Source organism: Mustelus asterias, chromosome 4 (assembly GCF_964213995.1).
Source record: "Mustelus asterias chromosome 4, sMusAst1.hap1.1, whole genome shotgun sequence".
Taxonomy (NCBI): Eukaryota; Metazoa; Chordata; class Chondrichthyes; order Carcharhiniformes; family Triakidae; genus Mustelus; species Mustelus asterias.
In genome coordinates, this window is record NC_135804.1 from 140,768,119 (window position 1) to 140,788,930 (window position 20,812).

At 42.0% G+C, this 20,812-nt stretch overlaps 1 protein-coding gene across 4 annotated transcripts in view; it reads right to left on the bottom strand.

The window, feature by feature from the left end:
* Positions 1–2,582: 2,582 nt before the first annotated feature.
* Positions 2,583–20,812, bottom strand: part of tmem255a (transmembrane protein 255A) — a 92,631-nt gene continuing 74,401 nt past the window's right edge. For 2 of the 4 annotated variants that reach the window (XM_078211839.1, XM_078211842.1), the window contains exons 8-9: positions 15,339–15,485; positions 2,583–10,233 (exon numbers count right to left, since the gene is read on the bottom strand). In XM_078211839.1, coding sequence (XP_078067965.1) covers positions 10,081–10,233; positions 15,339–15,485 — 300 coding nt within the window. In that variant the 3' untranslated portion in view covers positions 2,583–10,080. The remainder of the gene's footprint in view (positions 10,234–15,338; positions 15,486–20,812) is intronic. The other 2 variants (XR_013497670.1, XM_078211841.1) reach the window with 2 other exon arrangements.

Genomic DNA, 20,812 nt, shown 5'->3' on the forward strand with positions numbered 1-20,812 from the left:
CAGGGAGGCTAGTGATACTACCATGTGTGCATAAACATTTGATCCTATACTTCAGAACACAATTTTTAATACATCAAAATTGTATTGAAAAACATCTATGAATGTGAAAGATGTTGTACTGGGACTATTTGAACTGAATGTAAGTATTAATTCACGTTAATGAACAGTGTGAAGTTTTGCAATGGGACCTTGGATGACCAACTGTGGTACGTCACTCAACCTAATTAAAATACAATCAAAGAGTTAACAAATGACACTTTATAAACTAAGAGCATGGAGTATTATAAAACCGCACAGCAAATACTTGGCAACTGAAGAAGAAAGAAAATTAGGAAATGGCATACTTCCAAAATTAAATGAATGGTTAAACCTGGATTGATGAGCAGGTGGGGACTCAGCTATTATCTGTGAATGAGTAAGGACATTTAATTTATCTAAGATGCTAATTCATAAGCAAGGGATTAGCAACGTGTTTCACAGTCCATCCTAGCTCCCATTCATTAGAATGAAGACTTCAAGTTGGTTATCTCTACATCATGTACTTTATCTTAAACTGACATTACTCTAGTATCCTATACCAGAAAACTGTTGTACTCCTTTGAAGGATATGTTCAATGCAAATTTAATTGTATTGGGTGATGGTGTGTAATTAAGTTTCTCGTAGTTGCAATTTATTTTGCATTTTCCTTGTCACCTCCAGTGATGGTTCCCAGATTCAGCTGCAAATAATTTATGAGGCTTGTTGTTTTTAAAGACTAAAATAACATTGCTTTCTCATCCAATATTTTCTATAATGTGTACTATCCAAGTTCCCAACTGTGTTTTCATCGCACGTTGATTTAGACCGAGGTATCATCCGTGTTCCGGCACTTTGTGCTGTCTGAAGTTCACTGTAAGGTAAATTCATCATAATTCGATGCAACATTCCAAATGCAGTCTCGCCAACTTTCCACTTAATGCATCTCGTCAATTCTCCACTTAACGCATTTTAATGCTGTGCTTTCTTATCACTATCTCACACCATTTATACACTTTACGCAACTTCTCAAAAAGAATTTATAAATCTTTAATATGATACTCCCTTGTGTAATCATGATGTGTATTGTATTATTTTGTGTTTTCTCATTTAATAAAACATTCTCATCCTAGTACTTCAACTCTGTATATTGGTGACTTCTTTGTATGCCATTTTTCATGTTATTTATATGTTGCAGGTGTTCAGATAATGTTCAAGATGACATTCAATTAAAATTTTCAAGATTGAGATTAAGATCAATAGGTTTATATTGGTTAAGAATATCAAGAGCTAAAATGGGTAAATGAAGTTGAAATCTAGTTCAGTCACGATTTAATTGAAGACTCAAGGAGTTGAATAGCCTGCTGTTGCTCCTATTTAATAATTTCCCCTTTTATTTTGCATCCTTTTTTACTATCTCGTCCTGTCTAATCGCATTCAACTTTCCTCGGCTCCTCTTTCACATTATACCTGCACTTTCCATATTAGTTTCAACTCTTCCTTGCAAATATTTTAGTCCCAGTTCCGTTTATAGATGGGCTGTCCCACAATAAATTTAATTCCTGCCCATAACTAGTCTCCCTGCTCCTTGAATCTGAGTCTTCCCCTCCTACACCGTACCGAGCAACATGTTAATCTCGCCTAATCTGGTTGTTTCTGTGCCGGCCAGCTCATTGTGTTAGTATTAAGCTCGTCCATTGCTGGGTCAGGAAAATTGACCCTACAAAACAGTTGCCAACTGTGAATTGGATGTATTCCTGACTGTTTCAATGCATAAACTCACACTTTCAATATCTGTTTAAACAGTTTCTTTCCTCCCATGTTTGTTTATTCATTCCTGGGACATGGGCGTCGCTGGCTGGCCAGCATTTATTGCCCATCCCTAGTTGCTCTTGGAGAGTTGTTGAAAGTCAACCACATTGCTGTGGCTCTGGAGTCACACGTAGGCTAGACTGGGTGAGGACAGCAGATTTCCTTCCCTAAAGGACATTAGTGAACTAGATGGATTTTTCCGACAATTGACAATGGTTTCATGGTCATTACTAGATTCTTAATTCCAGATTTTTCTTTATTGAATTCAAATTCCACCATCTGCTGTGGTGGGATTCGAACACGGGTCCCCAGAAGATTAGCTGAGTTTCTGGATTAATAGTTTAGTGATAGTGCCATTAGGCCATCGCTTCCCCTTGGAGCAGACATGTCCATGTCTACCTATTTACAAATAATAAAATGCTATGCTCAAAGTACATGGAAACAAAAACATTTTTCAAGTCCCCCATGGGTTTTCCTCCTGGGTTGTTTGTGGCAGTGTCTAGAAGATTCATCTTCAATTCCTGGAGGCTCCAGGCCAATCCTGTAAAGTTCTACGAAGATTGAAACATCTGTCATTATTTCACAGTGAAATAGTAACAGGACCTGGAAGAGAGTGGTCATTTGCAGCAATATCTTTCATTCTGGATTGGGCCGGGGGCGGGCGGGGTGGGGGGGGGGAGGGATGTCAGCAAAATGTGAAAGTTGAATTTTGACAAATGGAACAATGTCTTTTTAAATAGTTTATTTTCAGGTTTTCTAGAAATGCGGTTTTGTATACAAGAGGATCATGGAGGCATAATACAGCTTTTAAATCCTGATCAGCAAAACATTAATCAGTTTTTCCAGATTATTCTTCAACAAACAAATGCAATATTAGAGATATAGATGTCTATTATATATATATATATATAGTCCCATTTTGGGATTCCTTATAACAGTTCTGCTGTTATTAAGTCAAAGGTTTGTCGGGAGCTGAAAATAGCTCAGATTAGGGCTTTCTCCTTCTTTCAGTAACCTCCACCCACCACTGGAGTTCAGTTGTTTGGATTAGAGCAAAGCCACATGGTGATGGGATGTTTTCACAATGGTCCAATGGTCAAGATGTTATTAAACCCTGTGTGTGTGTGTCAGAAAGATCATTCTCAATCTTACACCCCTTTAACCCCTCGCCTGCCTCTCTGCCTTGTGTATTACCTGGATCACCTCCCCCATTCTATCCTCTGTAAACTTGAGGTCATCCAAAACTCTAATGCCCATGTCTTAGCTCGCACCAAGTCCTACTCACCCAGCACCCCAAGGCTTGCTGACTTTACGCCAATCAATGTCTTGATTTTAAAATCCTCATCCTGTTCTCAAAGCCCTCCATTGTTCTGTCCTTCCCTATCTCTCATCTCCTCCAGCCCCAAAATGCTCTACGATCTGTGTGCTCGGCAATTTCTGGCCTCTTTTGATTGTTCTGTCATTGGTGGCCACGGCTTCAGCTGCTAGACCCCAAAGGTCTGGAATATTCTGCTTATCCCTCTGCCTCTCTACCTCACTTTCCTTCTTTAAGACACTCCTTAAAACCTACCTCTTTGACTCAGCTAAAAGCAAAATACTGTGGATGCTGAAATCTAAAATACAAACAGAAAATGCTGGAAAATCTCAGCAGGTCTGACAGCATCTGTGGAGAGTGAATAGTTTATTTATTAGTGTCACAAGTAGGCTTACATTAACGTTGCAATGAAGTTACTGTGAAAATCCCCCAGTCGCCACACTCCGGTGCCTGTTCAGGTACACTGAGGAAGAATTTAGCATGGCCAATGCACCCTAACCCAGCACATCTTTCAGACTGTGGGAGGAAATCAGAGCACCCGGAGGGGAACTCACACAGACTCGAGGAGCACATGCAGACTCCACACAGACAGTGACCCAAGCCGGGAATCGAACCCAGGTCCCTGGTACTGTGAAGCAGCAGTGCTAACCAGCCAATGTTTTGAGTCAAGATGACCCTTCATCAGAGCTGGAGAAGGCTCATCCAGACCTAAAACATTTGCATCAGACCTGCTGAGATTTTCCAGCACTTTCTGTTTTTGTCTTTGAACAAGATGTTGGCAACCCGACATAATATCTCCATATGTGACTCAGTGTCATATTTTGTTTTATAATGCTCCTATGAAATACCTTAGGATGTTTTTTTACATTAAATGCATTATACAAATTGTTGTTCTGATACCTGGTGGATACATTGGAAACTCATAGCGACAGTTTTTCATTATATCTGGTACGTGAACTGTTCTGCCATTGTAAAGGACAGTCTTTACTCATTATACTTCATGGACACAATAAATTAGTAATGGTTGATGTGCTACCCAATGACTAACAGTTCGTGACATCCTTTTGGTTAAAAGGACTGCTTCAATAATCTCACAGGAGACTGTTTTCCCAGTTGGAGCTATTTTGAGCTATCACATGACCCAAATTGGGATCCTAATTTAGCCGTACACAAATGTAACGCACATCCTTTTCAATTTGAAAGCTTAAGTTTCTGCTCTGATAGACTGCACATTGGTGGATCCAGTTTCAACTCAGCAAATTGGGGAGATCAATTAACCTTATTCAATTTGGCACTGTGGTTCCACTTGCATTTCCTGCTGGGAATAGTTTGGTTTCAACAAGAGATTGCAATCATTTCTTTCCACCAGTCTCCTCATAAATTGGAGTTAGAATATTGCTTACACTTTATGGATACCAGCAGAGGTGTGCATTCTAGGTGGATGGTACCAGATCACTTCATTAAACGTAAAGTTTATTCATTTCACATGGCTTAAGGAACAAAGGAATAGCATTGGCCCTTCCAACCTGTTCTGCCGTACGATGAGATCATGGCTGATCTGATACCTAGAACCCTCTACCCACCTTTGCCCCATCTCCCTTAATACCTTTGGTTAACAAAAATCTATCAACCACAGATTTACAATTAATTGGCCGAGCATCAATTGCAGATTGTGCAAGAAAGTTCCAAACCTCTATCACCCTTTGCATGAAGATATATTTCCTGAAAGGTCTGCCTCAAATTTTTCAGACTCTGTTCCTTGGTCCTACACTCCCCACCAGCAGAAATACTTATACAACAAAAATACAATACTTTTCACTGTATACTAATACATGTGAAAATAATAAATCAAATCAAATTAGTTCCTCTCTATCTATCCTGAGTGTTCACCTTAACATTTTTGAAACTTCCGCAAAATCACCCCATAAAGTCTAAATTCCAGGGAATCCAATCCTAGTTTGTGTAATCTCTCCTTGTAATTTAACCCGAACCAGGTAGCATTCTGGCAAATCTTCACTGTACTCTCTCAAAAGCCAAGATACCCTTCCTAAGGTGTGGTGCCCAGAACTGTTCCCAGCACTCCAGGCGTGACCTGACCTGGGCTTTGTTTAGGTGAAGCATGGTTTCGATCCACTTATTCAAAGTGAAGGGAAAGTTTCCAAGCAAAGGTTTTGGGGGAAAACACATTGTGAGGTGCCTTCTCCATTACCTTTCCAGCAGGAAACCCAGCAGTTCAGGAAAAAAGGTGATTCTACCAGTTCCAGTGGGATCCTTGAGATAGGTTTTCACTGAGTCTACATAAGGCAAGCCCATCTGTGGTGTGACACTCAGATCTAAACAAAACTGTTCAAGTTTAACAAGGAAATGTGCTCACACTTTTGGTGGTTGCATCTTGTTACTGGAGTGTCTGTTGTTGTTCCTACTCTCCTCCTGATCTTAATTACTTTTGAGTTTGTCTCTATTGTGGAGCTGAGGTTATCTATTTTGTAAGGTCATGTTCATTGTTCGATAATGATGCCACGCAGTGTCCTCATCCACTCATTCCTTCAGGCTTGTTGTAGACTGCCTGTAATAAGATCTTGTTCAAAGGACCATTTTTCCTTAGAGCTCAGCAGCAGTGGTGATATTTGGGTGAGCATTACCAAAGTCTTAGTGACCACCACCAACCACGTGAGTTCCTTGGAACATCAAATCCAGCCTTGATTCAGTGGTGTTTGGAGGATACAGCATACCAAAGATTGAAGGCCCTGTGAGGTAGGTGACCTTTTCCTTGAACAAAGCAATGGTTCCTAGTTCTAAATTACACATTTTATTAAAATCCAAGAGATACAGCAAAACGTACTGCTACTGTAGTCTGCTGAATAAATTATAAATAACGCCGATACCAAGACATAATGTTAATTTTACATGATTATTCTCAATATATATTTCTCCCATATATTAGAGTTGAACAGTAGACTTAAGTGGTCAAATACAATTAAACTAATGATCCAGGAAAAAAGTGTAACTTAGGGGAAATTCGCACCGAAAGTCAATGGATGTTTGGCTGCCTGTGATGGGTCCCAAAAATCCCAGTCTAGGTGTTAGTTGAAATTCACATCTTCTAAAATCATAATGCTAAGCAGGCGAAGGAGATCCCACTCCCCCAGTTTACCAGAGCAATACATGTTGGAAACCAGATTAACTGGCAATAACTTTTCTTGCAGAAAAAAACCTACATAGGTTAACTTTTGCATTTGTTGTTTTAAATAGGTAGCTGCATAGCTAGATAACTTGCATTCTGTTATTGTGAACCTAACAAGCAGCAAAGATCTCAGGGATAACACTGGCAAACAAAGGAGTACATTAATTAAAATAATGATTTTTTAAAAAAATTGCACAAGTAAAATGAAAAGATTCATTAAGACACAAAATATTTTAGTATAATCAAAAAATTAGAAAACTCAAATAGATGTTAGTAAACCTTCAATTTCTTTTTTAAAGTAGGTTTCAAGATGGGTTTCCTTCCCTCCCCAACCTCCTGGTGAGTTTTCTTGCTCTGATCTGCCTCTTTTAACTGTACTGTTGTTACAGCCATCCAGTTGTGATACATGGTTTTGTATCAATTAAACTTGAGGCAGCATTCCATATGACTCCTTTACCTCTCTTACTTTCTCTTGTACCACGCACCCCTATTTATAAAACCCAGAATGCTAGTGGCCTTTGTAAGGCATTACACCCACCTGTATTTGGACTTTCAAGGAAATATTTGTCGACTTTCTTATTTATTTATTAGTGTCACAAGTAGGTTTACATTAACACTGCAAGAGGTTACTGTGTAAATCCCTAGTCGCACCCATCAACTGTCGGATATTTTGTCCATGTCTTCCTGAAATGTTTTACTTTTTTCCAACCTTCTATGTTTTTGTTTTTGGGTGTGGGTTCATTTGACTGGCTTTTATCAAGAACAAAAGTGGATCCAGTACTGATCAATGGGGTATACCACTTCCCTCTTTTTAACAGATGAAATAACAATTCCCCTACTAACTGTTTTCGACTCCCAAACCAATTATCTATGTTTAGGCAATGTGAAAAAACAAAGCAAACAATATACTGGGATGGATGTACAGCCAGAAAAGGGGACGACTTTTCAGTTGAGGTTACGCAATGTGTTGGTCAGATGATGCTTGGTGGTACTTGTGTGTGGCCCTTGATGCCATGCTACAGAAGTGATGCGCAAATATTAGAGAAGAATAATGAAGAATAAACCCAAATGAGAGGATGATGCATTATGGGTGATGGTCACAAAAGCTCAATCCCTTACCCTAGACCGGCGGCATGCTGGCACAGTGGTTAGCACTGCTGCCTTACAGCGCCAGGGACCCGGGTTCAATTCCGGCCTCAGGTGGCAGTCTGTGTGGAGTTTGCACATTCTCCCCGTGTCTGCATGGGTTTCCTCTGGGTATCCCGGTTTCCTCCCACAATCCAAAGATGTGCAGGTTAGTTGGATGGCCATGCGAAATTGCCCCTTAGTAGCAGGGTAAATGCATTGGGTTACGGGGATAGGGCCTGGGTGGGATTGTCGTTGGTGCAGGCTCGATGGGCCGAATGTCCTGCTTCGGCACTATAGGGATTTATGAAAACAGTTTTAACTCTTGAAAATATAAATGGCAACCTTTTTCTGTATTAGCCCAAGAACTCCTGCAGACCATACCTTCTGTGTGTGTAGCATGGATAAGTCAAAGATCTGCCCCTAGCTCCACTGACCAGAATTTAAACAGTCAGTTTAAACTGGGTGAAATCCTGGGAAAGTTAGGTTCCAGATTTCTGCCATTACCACTCCTCCCAAGTCGAACTTTGACCTTCCTTCCTCTCTGACCCCAGAAATTTCCAGCTTCATACATTAGGGGCTTTGAAAATTGGCTGTTAAACTAGAACAAAGAGAACAAAGAAAATTACAGCACAGGAACAGGCCCTTCGGCCCTCCAAGCCTGCACCGACCATGCTGCCCAACTGAACTAAAACCTCCTACCCTTCCGGGGACCACCTCCTACCCTTCCGGGGACCATATCCCTCTATTCCCATCCTATTCATGTATTTGTCAAGACACCCCTTAAAAGTCACTATCGTATCTGCTTCCACTACCTCCCCCGGCAGCGAGTTCCAGGCACCAACCACCCTCTGTGTAAAAAACTTGCCTCGTACATCATCTCGTACAACTGTGAAAGGAAGATGACCAGAAGAATAATGTTCAATGCTGTCACGATGTTAAAGAAAAACCCTTGATTTTTCTCACGTTTTCTAACCGTAAGGTGGTGAGTTTAAATCTGAATAATATTCATCAGTTGAACACACTTCTGAGATATTATATGAATGGTAAGAATCTATAGCCACTCATTGGCATTACTTTGTCTCCTTCTTGGATCACGCTTCCCACCAAATGTTTGTGGGACAGATGATGAATATTAATGCGGTTGTCAGCTATCTAAATATCTCTGCAATTTTATCATGTGCTATAAAGCCTCACACCTTCAGAGCTTTGAAGGACGCACTCCACAGAACCTGAGGATTTTTCCACTTCACAACCATTCATAAATATAAAATTAACAGCACCCTTCTATTCTATCAAATGGTAGTCGTGTTAGAGGCAACACTGTAATAGAATCTTCAGTGAGCTTACACAAGCCTTTCTGCTCATGCATGTTTTTATAATTGCTTCCTAACCTTTAAACATACCCTGAAGCCATTTGTTATCCTGTGGATAATGAAAAAGATAGCGTTAAATATTTCCTTGTCTTCCCTCAAAATGTTGGACGGTCAGCACAGAATGCAAGCACCAGCAAACAATTTGATTTTGGTTTCCAACAGTTCTGCTCTGGAAACAGCTGTCAGAGGTTTTGCGTTGATGATCCAAATTTCTATTTTTTTTTGAGCCTTCCAATGTGCTTTAGGAAAGGTACTTTACATTCCTCTGCAGTTGGCTTTAGGGGAAATTGGTAACCAGAAACATACTTGTTCCCAGGTTTAACAGTCTCCCTTCCCCTCCCCCCATCTCTTCTCTTCTAAAGGCATTCACTCTTTGTTAGTGTTTGTCTTCAGCCCATTGAACCACAAGCCATGAAGAGCCTTGTCTTCTTCTCATCCAATGTCTTCACACACTGACTTCTAGTAAGGTGCAATCAGTAGTTGCAATCCTGGTTGACCTTCCCTCCTCCTTAATTCCGGGCTCTTCAGATCAGAACAGATCAACTGGAAGACCCCATATGTCTGCCAGCAGAGACCGCGCGAGTCTGAATAGAAAGAGGAACATGCTTAGGGCCTGTCTGGCTCTTGTCATGACGCATTGACCTGGTGTGCCATCAGTTTACAGGATATGAAAAATGGGTCTTTACCAGCTTAACACAGGATTCATTTCACAACAGCAGCAGTGAAACTTTTATCTAGATTTTACTCAAGATTATGTACATAATCTTCTTAAAGACTAATGCAGACTACCGGTTTAAAAAAAAAACAACTGAAAGATGACGGTATACCACAAAGCTAAAATAGATCATTTACTTTAAATTATATATGTATACAGTTTAATTGATAAATTAGCATCATTGGAACCAGTGTAGATCATTCAGCCTGTCCAATCTGTTCCACCAATTAACTGGGTTGAGATTGATCGGACACTGCTAATGAGTTTTTAGTTTTCCAAGTCTTTGTTCTTGTTTTAACTACACCTAAAGTAGAAGTGCATCATTTTCTGACAAATAAGGACTAACATACCCTTAACAATAGGTAGCAGGATGATATGCTGATGTTTTGTGTTACAGAAGAGTTCCTCTCTACAAACACCTCACGGCGAGAAGGTAAGATTACGCACGTGGAGATCGCAAAGTGATCTGTGTGGACAATGCCCTTGCAAATGGAGGCCTTCAAAAAGTCTGTAGTGACGATGCAAGTAAGGAGAGATCTACGGTGTGTAGGGTGGCGGCTTCTCATCAGGTGGAAAGTATGCCGGGGAGTAGCGAGGAGGAGTGTTTGGCGGCCACATGTAACTGGAAGCAGACTGTGAAATAGACTGTGAATCGTCAGATGGCGTGGAAGCTGAGAATATACTTGGATGCTGGAAAAGAGAAACAGTACATGTTAAATGCTTCAATTGCACAGTTCACCCTAATGTCTATGATGTTTATTGTTCACCTGGTAAAAGCAAAATACTACTGCTGGAATCTGAAGCAAAAACACAAAAATGCTGGAAAACCTCAGCAGGTTTGACAGCATCTGTGGAGAGAGCCAATGTTTCGAGTAAGGATGACCCTTTGTCAACTCTGAACGTAGCCCAGTCCACCACGAAAACCAGCCTCCTATCCATTGGCTCTGTCTACACTTCCCGCTGCCTCGGAAAAGCAGCCAACATAATCAAGGAACCCATGCACCCCAGACATTTTCTCTTCCAGCTTCTTTCGTCGGGAAAAAGATACAAAATTCTGGGATCACATACCAACGGCTCAAGAACAGCTTCTTCCCTGCTGCCATTGGACCTTTGAATGGACCTACCATATATTAAGCCGATCTTTCACTACACCCTAGCTATGACTGTAACATTATATTCTGCACCCTCTCCTTTCCTTCTCCCCTATGTACTCTATGAAAGGTAAGTTTTGTCTGTATAGCGCACAATAAATAATACTTTTCACTGTATCCCAATACATGTGAGAATAATAAATCAAGTCAAATCAAAAGCTGCAAGACCTGCTGAGATTTTCCAGTATTTACTGTTATTGTTTACATGGTGTTTAGCAGGAAATGTTCTTGTGCTATGCAAACTCACACTTACAGAATTTATCAAGCACTTATTACAATGATGCCTTACACTTTAACCTGATTAGGCACTTGTTTCAAAGACTAAAGCCATAACATGACAAGCACTCAGAGCTTAATAGAGTTAAAAAAAACAAACAGCAAATCTCGCAAATACAATTTTATCAACAAAACTAGCAGTTGCTTTCAAATGTAACAACAGATTGCAAAAGGAGGTATAAAAAGTTAACATTTATTTATTAGTCACAAGTAGGCTTACGTTAACATTGCAATGAAGTTACTTTGAAAATCCCCTAGTCGCCACACTCCGGTGCCTGTTCGGGTACACTGAGGGAGAATTTTATCATGGCCAATCCACCTAACCCGCACATCTTCGGACTGTGGGAGGAAACCGGAGGAAACCCACTCAGACACGGGGAGAACGTGTAAACTCCACGCAGATAATGACCCAAGCCGGGAATCGAACCTGGGTCCCTGGCGCTGTGAGGCAGCAGTGGTAACCACTGTGCCATCATGCTGTTTACTGGCGTTAAAACTTTGAAACATGAACTCTTTCTTTAAGGATATATTCATGTTCAGTTGACTTCCTGCTGGATAATCTGTAGTTTGGAGAGGAGGGTGGCTCTGAACTGAGAGAAACCCTTTGGTAGGGGGTAGCGTTAAGAGACTGCATGGCCAACAGTTATATATTGCTATTAGCTGGTGATGTACCAATCAGTAATTGACTATACCCTTAACTCCCAGGCATCAATCAGTTATACCATCATTGTCTTCCTCACGAGCATTGGAAATTTGATCTTTAGCCAACATTTACTGTGTGTGTCACAATTCCAGAAACCAGCTATTCAGCCCAATTGGCCCAAGCTGGTGTTTAGGCTTTAAGCGAGCTACCTAAGCCTCTTCCTCAGTTGCTAATGTGGATGAAAAAACCCAGCAAGAAAACTGATCTGATCTTTGAGTGAAGATAGGAAGGAAAATTGTGGTTGCGAGGTTTTGAAACTTAACAAAAAACCCCAAATTTGAACCAATAATGCCATGAATACACAACAGATCAGTCTGCATGTTGGAAAGAGAAAAGACTGGCCAATGATTTGGGTGTAAACCTATCATTAGAATCATGTGGAGTTTGTTATGTGCGTCAGTTCATGGGACAGTTTTAAATTGTTGGGAGCATACGACACAAAAGATAAGCCAAAGATACAATAATATCATTGCACTTTCAGAAATAAAGCAGAGTGGAATATGCCCCACTTCTAGGGTGAGGAGCTTACCCAGTTGTAAACTGCAGGGCCAAACTAATTGACAGAGGCAGAGGGGTGAGGATGTGTAAGTGTAACTGGCATCGTCTCATATTACCTAGAAGATATTGGGACTCAAATGGACTATGAAGAGAGTGCAGGGTTTGGGCTAGCAACTACCTGGAGACCTGACATAGCAATGCATATGGAATTTGTTACTGTTTGGGTGGTAGGTTCTAATTATTGTGAACAGTAGATAGAGTGGATGTGGAGAGGATGTTTCCACTAGTAGGAAAAACTAGAACCAGAGGCCACAATCTCAGGCTAAAGGGACGATCCTTTAAAACAGAGATGAGGAGGAATTTCTTCAGCCAGAGCGTGGTGAATCTGTGGACCTCTTTGCTGCAGAAGGCTGTGGAGGCCAGGTCATCCAATGTCTTTAAGACAGAGATAGATGTGTTCTTGATTAATAAGGGGGATCAGAGGTTATGGGGAAAAGGCAGGAGAATGGGGATGAGAAAAATATCAGCCATGATTGAATGGTGGAGCAGACTCGATGGGCTGAGTGGCCTAATTCTGCTCCTATGTTTTATGGTCTAACAGATTCAGCCATTGTAACTTGGATGTGGTTCAAAAGGAATATAAAAGTTAACAGTTGTGGTTCATTGCAAAGGTACATTTAAAATTTCCCAGGAGTGGCAAAGGTTATGTTGCCTGCCCAGTGTCAGGGTTAAAGACATCTCCTCACAGCTGGCAAAGAACTTGGGAGTGGGAGGGGAAAGATCCATTTGTCGTGGTCCAATGACATAAGTAGAACTAGGCATGAGGTGTGGCTGAGGGAGTTTGCCGAGTTTTTGTCTCCATTATATGGGGAATGCCCATGGTGAACGGCAGAAGAATGAAAAGCAAAAGATGCTCCAACCTGAAACTGATGCAAGGCAGTTTGCCGAGCTAGTTTCATTTGCCAGTCGAGAAAAAAATTCCAGCATTGCTCCAGTCAAAGCTGATTGCTAGAAACTTCCTCTGAGACCACGAGACAAATGGCAGATTTTCCGGCTGTTCCCGTCTCCAGAATCCTCTGGTCCTGCTGATGGTGACTCCCCACCACAGGGGAGGGTGCAAACAATGGGAAGCTGGCGGAGAGATCGGAAAATCCCTCTACCGGCCAATGGAAGGCCACCTCCACCGCTTGAAAACATAGTGAGATTGGGGAATCCTCCCCATAGCAGCAGAAGTAGGCCATTTGGCCCATCGAGTCTGCTCTGCCATTCAATGAGGTCATGACTGATCTGAAATCATAGAAATCATAGAAACCCTACAGTGCAGGAGGCGGCCATTCGGCCCATCGAGTCTGCACCGACCACAATCCCACCCAGGCCCTGCCCCCATATCCCTACATATTTACCTGCTAATCCCTCTAACCTACGCATCTCAGGACTCTAAGGGGCAATTTTTAGCATGGCCAATCAACCTAATCCGCACATCTTTGGACTGTGGGAGGAAACTGGAGCACCCGGAGGAAACCCACACAGACACGGGGAGAATGTGCAAACTCCACACAGACAGTGACCCAAGCCGGGAATTGAACCCAGGTCCCTGGAGCTGTGAAGCAGCAGTGCTAACCACTGTGCTACCGTGCCACACTGATATGGTGATCCACTTTCCCGCTTTATTCCCATAACCCTTAATTCCCTTACTGATTAAAAATCTGTCTGTCTCAGCCATGAACATATTCCACCCCAGTCAGCTTGATAAGTCTGATAGTGAGTGAGGTAACTTATCCACGAATCAGTGTAATTTGTAGAATTTCGGGAATACCTGATTTGATCATTGTTTTTGGGTGTTTTGCAGGCGCAGAGCTGGGGGCATTTCTCTGCCAGCAGCCATTGTTTCTGGAATTTGGTGCATTTTAGAATCGCATATGTCCCAAATTGGCACCCTCTTTTGCACTGAAAATGTTGCAAATTCAAAGCCAGAATATCATGCCATAGAGATTAGGGAGACTTCCAACTCATCACCTTGCCGAAAGGGACTGTCACCATTAGGCCAACGTCAGTCATGGAATTAGAAACTTGGTGCACATTGTGATTCCTATTCTGGAACTGGTACATTTTACGCACACCCATTAATGGGCCCCAGGTCTCATTTACAGATTCTTGCCCAGATGCTTGAAGGGCGAGTCTCACAGTTTGTGGCATGACATTTGACAGTGGAACTCAGGACAGCAGAGTCTGACTCCATCTGCTCTCGACACCTACACATTTTGACATAGCAGATCAAGTGCCTTCCCTTTGGAGCCTGACTACACTAAGGCTAATCTTAACAATGACTAGATAGATCAGCTATCTTCAAACAGACCAACCAGCATGTCTAAGAACCTTCTGGCCCATATGGCTAAATGCCTGATTGCATTATCGGAGAAGCCTGACTATTTTCACCTGAAAGCAATGCCAAATCTTTGAAATCAATGAAGTGTGTTTTGTCTGAAGACAGGTCCTTGGCTCATTGACCCACTACGCACCCCGGACATAGCCTCTTCCACCTTCTTCCGTTGGGAAAAAAATACGGAAGTCTGAGATCACGTACCAAACGTCTTAAGAACAGCTTCTTCCCTACTGCCATCAGACGTTTGAATGGACCTACCTTATATTAAGCTGATCTTTCTCTACACCATAGCTATGACTGTAACACTACATTCTGCACCCTCTCCTTTCCTTCTCTATGAATGGTATGCTTTGTCTGTATAGCGCGCAAAAAACAATACTTTTCACTGCATACGAATACATGATAATAATAAATCAAATCAAATCAATTGGTTTAATAATGCCACATGTATTAGTATACAGTGAAAGGTATTGTTTCTTGCGTGCTGTACAGATGAAGCATACCGTTCATAGAGAAGGAAAGGAGAAGGTGCAGAATGTAGTGTCACAGTCATAGCTAGGGTGCAGAGACTATCGTCTTCCAATCTGGAACAGGAATTGAACCCACACAGTTGGGGTTGTTCTGGATCACATGTTAGCTTCCCAGCTAACTAAGCTAGCCACCTGGTCCAATCAAAATAGTAAAGGAAAATGCGCTTAGCAAATATCACATTTCGTTTCATTATGAAGTATATAAGATATTGGAAGAAGATCCAGTAATATCGTCCAACCATTTTGACAGATACCTGAATATCGTATGGACTGTAAGGTGGCAGATGTGGAGGCCCAGGATAGAAGTTGGTATAGGCCAGTACCTGTTGTCCAGGATCGTACATTATGGGCGGAGGTGGAGGTTCCGGTGTGTAGGTGATCCGAGAAGCAGTTGGTGTCTGCTGGGGTAATAGCAGAGAAAGAGAGGTTTAACCATTTGGCTCTAATGGGAGTGAACTCATTTGATATCACTTCTGAAACAGCAACCTCCAGATTAACTAGTTAAACGTTTTACCCTAAGGCCGGAATTCTCTGGCCGTTCACACTGACGGGATCCTCTGGTCCCACCGGCTGTGCTTCCGCGGATTTCCCGGCAGTGTGTGGCGCCTGCAATGGGAATTCCCATTGACAGCGGCAGGACCAGAAGATGCCACCGCCAATGAACGGCACGCTGTCTCCCACCACTGAGAAAAACGCTGAGGGGAGGCCAGATAATCTCACCCTTAAATCTCTTCCGTTAAGCAGTTCTCAGGCTGTTATGGATGAAATCAAAGGTTGGTGTAATTTTTAAAAAAGACGATGGGGGTAATTTTCCCGTCCCGCCTGCCACAGGAATCGTAGCGGGCGGAGGGGCGGACCATGCAAAGGTCTGCTGATCTTGGGCGAGATTTTTGGATGAGTGCGGCCGGAAAATCCCGCCCTCTGTGTATTAAAACAGTAAGAGTTTTAACAACACCAGGTTAAAGTCCAACAGGTTTATTTGGTAGCAAATGCCATTAGCTTTCGGAGCGCTGCCTCTTCGTCAGATGGCAGATATGCACTCCATCTGATGAAGGAGCAGTGCTCCGAAAGCTAATGGCATTTGCTACCAAATAAACCTGCTGGACTTTAACCTGGTGTTGTTAAAACTCTTACTGTGTTTACCCCAGTCCAACGCCGGCATCTCCACATCATTATTAAAATAGGTCAGAATATTTCAGTAATGAAACCTAACCACACAAAATACATCAAAACATGGAACATTATAACCCCACAGTGCCAATGAGACGTAGATAACTAGGATGAGCAGTCAACCGAAAATGTTCTTTTAATCCGAATGCTCCCACAATATTACTCGAGATGTAGCAAATGTTTAACTATTTTGTTTACGTGCACTGTTTCACTTCATAAGTTTTAAAATTGTACTTGTGAGCTGTAGTTTAAAATGATTTATACACAAGAATTCCCCTCTCCTGCTCACCCTGTTTCCCGCTGATGTACATTCTGTTTGACATGGACAAAACTGTACCAACAGCCTTCCTTCTATACGATAAATGTTTCTATTTAGGTATTAGCTGCTCTCTGGCACTCAACACAGTCACTCCTCAGATATTTGAGCATCGAGAGTGAATGTCAGCAAGCTGCACCCCTTTCAGCAAGTATGAGTTGATTGTGACCAAGAGCAAAAGTCCTGGCTCATTCTTCACATTTCATAACTCTGCGGGGGGATATTGAGACCACTTATAGCAAGCGCAGGCCTAGCTAAGACCACCTATATAGCATCAACTGACCAACAGTTGACGAGAGCTGGGATTTTCCTAGTTGTGTGAATCATTGAACAATTGGGAAAAGATATCGACTCAGTGCTATAGGGGTCTGACTATGACTGCCGTTTGCAAACTACAGCTACTCAGCTAACATCTCCGGTTCTAGGCAGGGGATGCAGTTTGAGAAAGTGCTCAACACTTGCAGCTCTCCCAGTATTGTCACATTGAACAGAGTCACTCATATTCAATAGGATTTTGTGCAAGACTTCTAAAGCCTCTCCTCAATTGCTATTTGCCAAATGTCTACGTTTATGTTTAAGTTTATTTATTAGTGTCACAAGTAGGCTGACATTAACACTGCAATGAAGTTACTGTGAAAATCCCCTAGTCGCCACACTCTGGCACCTGTTCAGGTACACTGAGGGAGAATTTAGCATGGCCAGTGCACCTAACCAGCACGCCTTTCCGACTCAACGGCGAGGATGGTAGAGTAGCAATACTGGCAATCCGGCTCCTATCCTTACTTCTTGCATATAGATGGGGTAGCCCTTTGTGGATGATGCAGATTGGGTGATCACGAGTCTGCAGCTCATTTTACACTGTTGCATAAAAGTCAAGATCTGCACCATGGACTTCTCAGCATAGGGAACCCTGAATGCTTTTATTTTCCCCGAGTCCAGGGACTTGAAGAGCCGAATGCATTTCTGCACTGTAGGGATTCTATGGATTCTAACACTTATTGAGGAGGTCAGTGGTATCTTAATACTGTCGAAAAAGGTGCAATTTTTGCAAGAGTTCTTCACCTCTGCTACTTCTAAATGAATATTTAAATTTGATATCTTATTTAATGCTTCACAGACTTGGTCTTGCTCTTCTAGGGTTAAGCAGGCACTAGTCCCAAATGAGACGTCTTCTCAGTGATGATGAGCACTTAGCGAGTATTAGTCAAGACATTTTTTGAAACAGATTCTTTAACAAGGTCAGAATTCATTATTTTTCAAAAGGCAGCACATGGCCCCATACCAGTCTTGTTCCATCATCAGAATTTATTTTAAGCAGAATTTAGGCTTGTAGGATCATTTATTTTAAGAGGAAACAGAGGGAAAAAAAAATCAAAGAAACCACATAAGACGTAGGAGCAGAATTAGGCCACTCGGCCCATCGAGTCTGCTCCGCCATTCAATCATGGCTAATATTTTTCTCATTCCCATTCTCTTGCCTTTTCCCCATAACCCCTGATCCCCTTATTAATCAGGAACCTATCTATCTCTATCTTAAAGACACTCAATGATCTGGCCTCCACAGCCTTGTGCGGCAAAGAGTTCCACAGATTCACCACTCTCTGGCTGAAGAAATTCCTCCTCATCTCTGTTTTAAAGGATAGTCCCTTTAGTCTGAGGTTGTGCCCTCTGGTTCTAGTTTTTCCAAGTTTTTTTTTTCTAGTTTTTTAAGAGCCAAGTTAATTTTAAGATGTTCACTCAACGTACTCCCTAATTACCCCTTGTGGAAGTGCTAATCACTGCTGTCAGGCTAATCCTTGCAGAGGTAAGAAAGTTATAATAATTGTCCATTTATCACCTGGTTTTCAACACTTTGAAGCCAGAATGGTCAAGAGAATCGGCGATGGTTAAAATTCTGTAAAGAGGCAGCTAGAAAATACTAGCACTTTACAGCTCACTCATCTGTCTCTAAGCCATTTGCAATTTGCACTGGAAAGAGTGCAGAAGAGATTCACCAGGTTGTTGCCCAGGCTGGAGCATCTCAGCTATGGAGAGAGGCTGGATAGGCTGTGAAGTGGGAAATTAATAACTCACTAATTCCCTGGGAGGAAGAGTCAATTACTAGGGGGCATTGGTTTAAGGCGCGAGGGGCAAGGTTTAAAGGAGATGCAAGAGGCAAGGCTTTTACACAGAGGGTGGTGGATGCCTGGAAACTCACTGCCAGGGGAAGTAGTGGAAGCAGATACAATAATGACTTTCAAGGGGCGTCTGGACAAATACATGAATAGGATGGGATTAGAGGGATATGGTCCCCGGAAGGGTAGGGGGTTTTAGTTCAGACGGGCAGCATGGTCGGTGCAGGCTTGGAGGGCTGAAGGGCCTGTTCCTGTGCTGTAATTTTCTTTGTTCTGATAACGTTTTAGACAGAATATTTAAGGTACTGACAGTATCACCAGCAAAGAGTTAAATTATTCTTGAAACAAAGTTAACAAGCTAATGAAACAAATAGTTTACACATATGTGGATGCAATAAGAGAATTAATTAAGAAATTATAATTTTCAAACATATATGCTGATATTTTAAATGTATTTGAAATATTGAATGAATCGTTGTCTATTTCAGCCAAAAGAAGTTACTGCAAGGTATGATGGTAAAGGCAAAGAGTTCAGAGTCAAAGGCCTGGGAACCTTGGTAGTTAGCAGAATTCATATCAGAAAGTTTGTGGTGAGGGAACACATGTTGCAACTTTATGAATAGGGACATTCATTGTCTAGACATAGAACAGATATGTACCTGGATACAGGATCATGTGTATATCCAGTATGGCAATGTGGGAATGTTTACTTTGAACTCTAATATGAGCGCCTATAGTTACAAAGCAACAGGGAAGTGAGTTCAGCCAAGATGGGAGTCAGTGTCCAGATTAAATGGACGAACGAGATATTATTATGCCAGATGGTAAAATGCAATTGGCTGAGATATATGTCAGGAATTATTATTGATGTATGTTTACTAAATGTAATTGATTTTAAAATAATATGAGGCGGGAATGATCGATAAAAAAAATCTATAATTGATCAGTTTTTGATTGTACATGTCAGATTCATTGGCGAGGTTCTGTCGCTCTATTCCAGAGCTACTTAACCCTTTTGGTGATCTCCGAGCAGCTGCACATTGTGTTTTTGTTTTAAGTAGGTGTTATGTCCTTATACAGAGATATCTGCCTCGTGAGTTTTGTATTGCCTGTAGTTAAATACAGTATCGGCTATCTCAATTCACTCCATAACAGGCTGGGGTTGTTTCATAGAATCATACAGTGCAGAAGTGGCCCTTTGGTCCATCGAGTCTGCAGCGACACATTAGAAATGCCTGAACTCCCACCTACTCCCATCTGCCAGCACTTGGCCCATTGCCCTGAATGTTATGATGTGCCAAGTGCTCATCCAGATACTTTTTAAAGGATGTGAGGCAACCTGCCTCCACCACCCTCCCAGGCAGCGCATTCCAGACTGTCACCACCCTCTGGGTAAAAAAGTTTTTCCTCACATCCCCCCCTAAACCTCCTGCCCCTCACCTTGAATCTATGTCCGCTCGTGACTGACCCTTCAACTCAGGGGAACAGCTGCTCCTTATCCACTCTGTCCATGGTAGAGATCTTGTACACCTCAGTCAGGTCACCCCTCAGTCTTCTTTGCTCCAACAAAAATAACCCAAGCTTACGTAACTCTCTTGAGAGCTTAAATTTTCCATTCCAGGCAGCATGCTGGTGAATCTCCTCTGCACCCCCTCCAGTCCAATCACATCCTTTCGATAATGTGGTGACAAGAACGGCACACAGTGCTCTAGCTGTGGCCTCACCGAAGTTCTATACAACTCCAACATGACTTCCCTGCTTTTGCAATCTATGCCTCGATTGATAAAGGCAAGTGTCCCATATGCCTTTTTCACCACCCTACCCTACTAACATGCCCTTCCACCTTCAGAGATCTGTGGACAAGCATGTCAAGGTCCCTTTGTTCCACAGAACTTCCTAGTGTCCAACCATTCATTGAGTACTTTGTTGTCAAATTACTCCTTTCAAAGTATCATTTCACACTTTTCGGAGTTAAATTCCATCTGCCACTTATCTGCCCATTTGACCATTCCATCTATATCTTCTTGTAGCCCAAGACACTCCGCCTCACTGTTAACCACCCATCCAATCTTTGTGTCATCCCCGCAAAGTTATTAATCCTAACCCTCACATGGTCATCAATGTCATT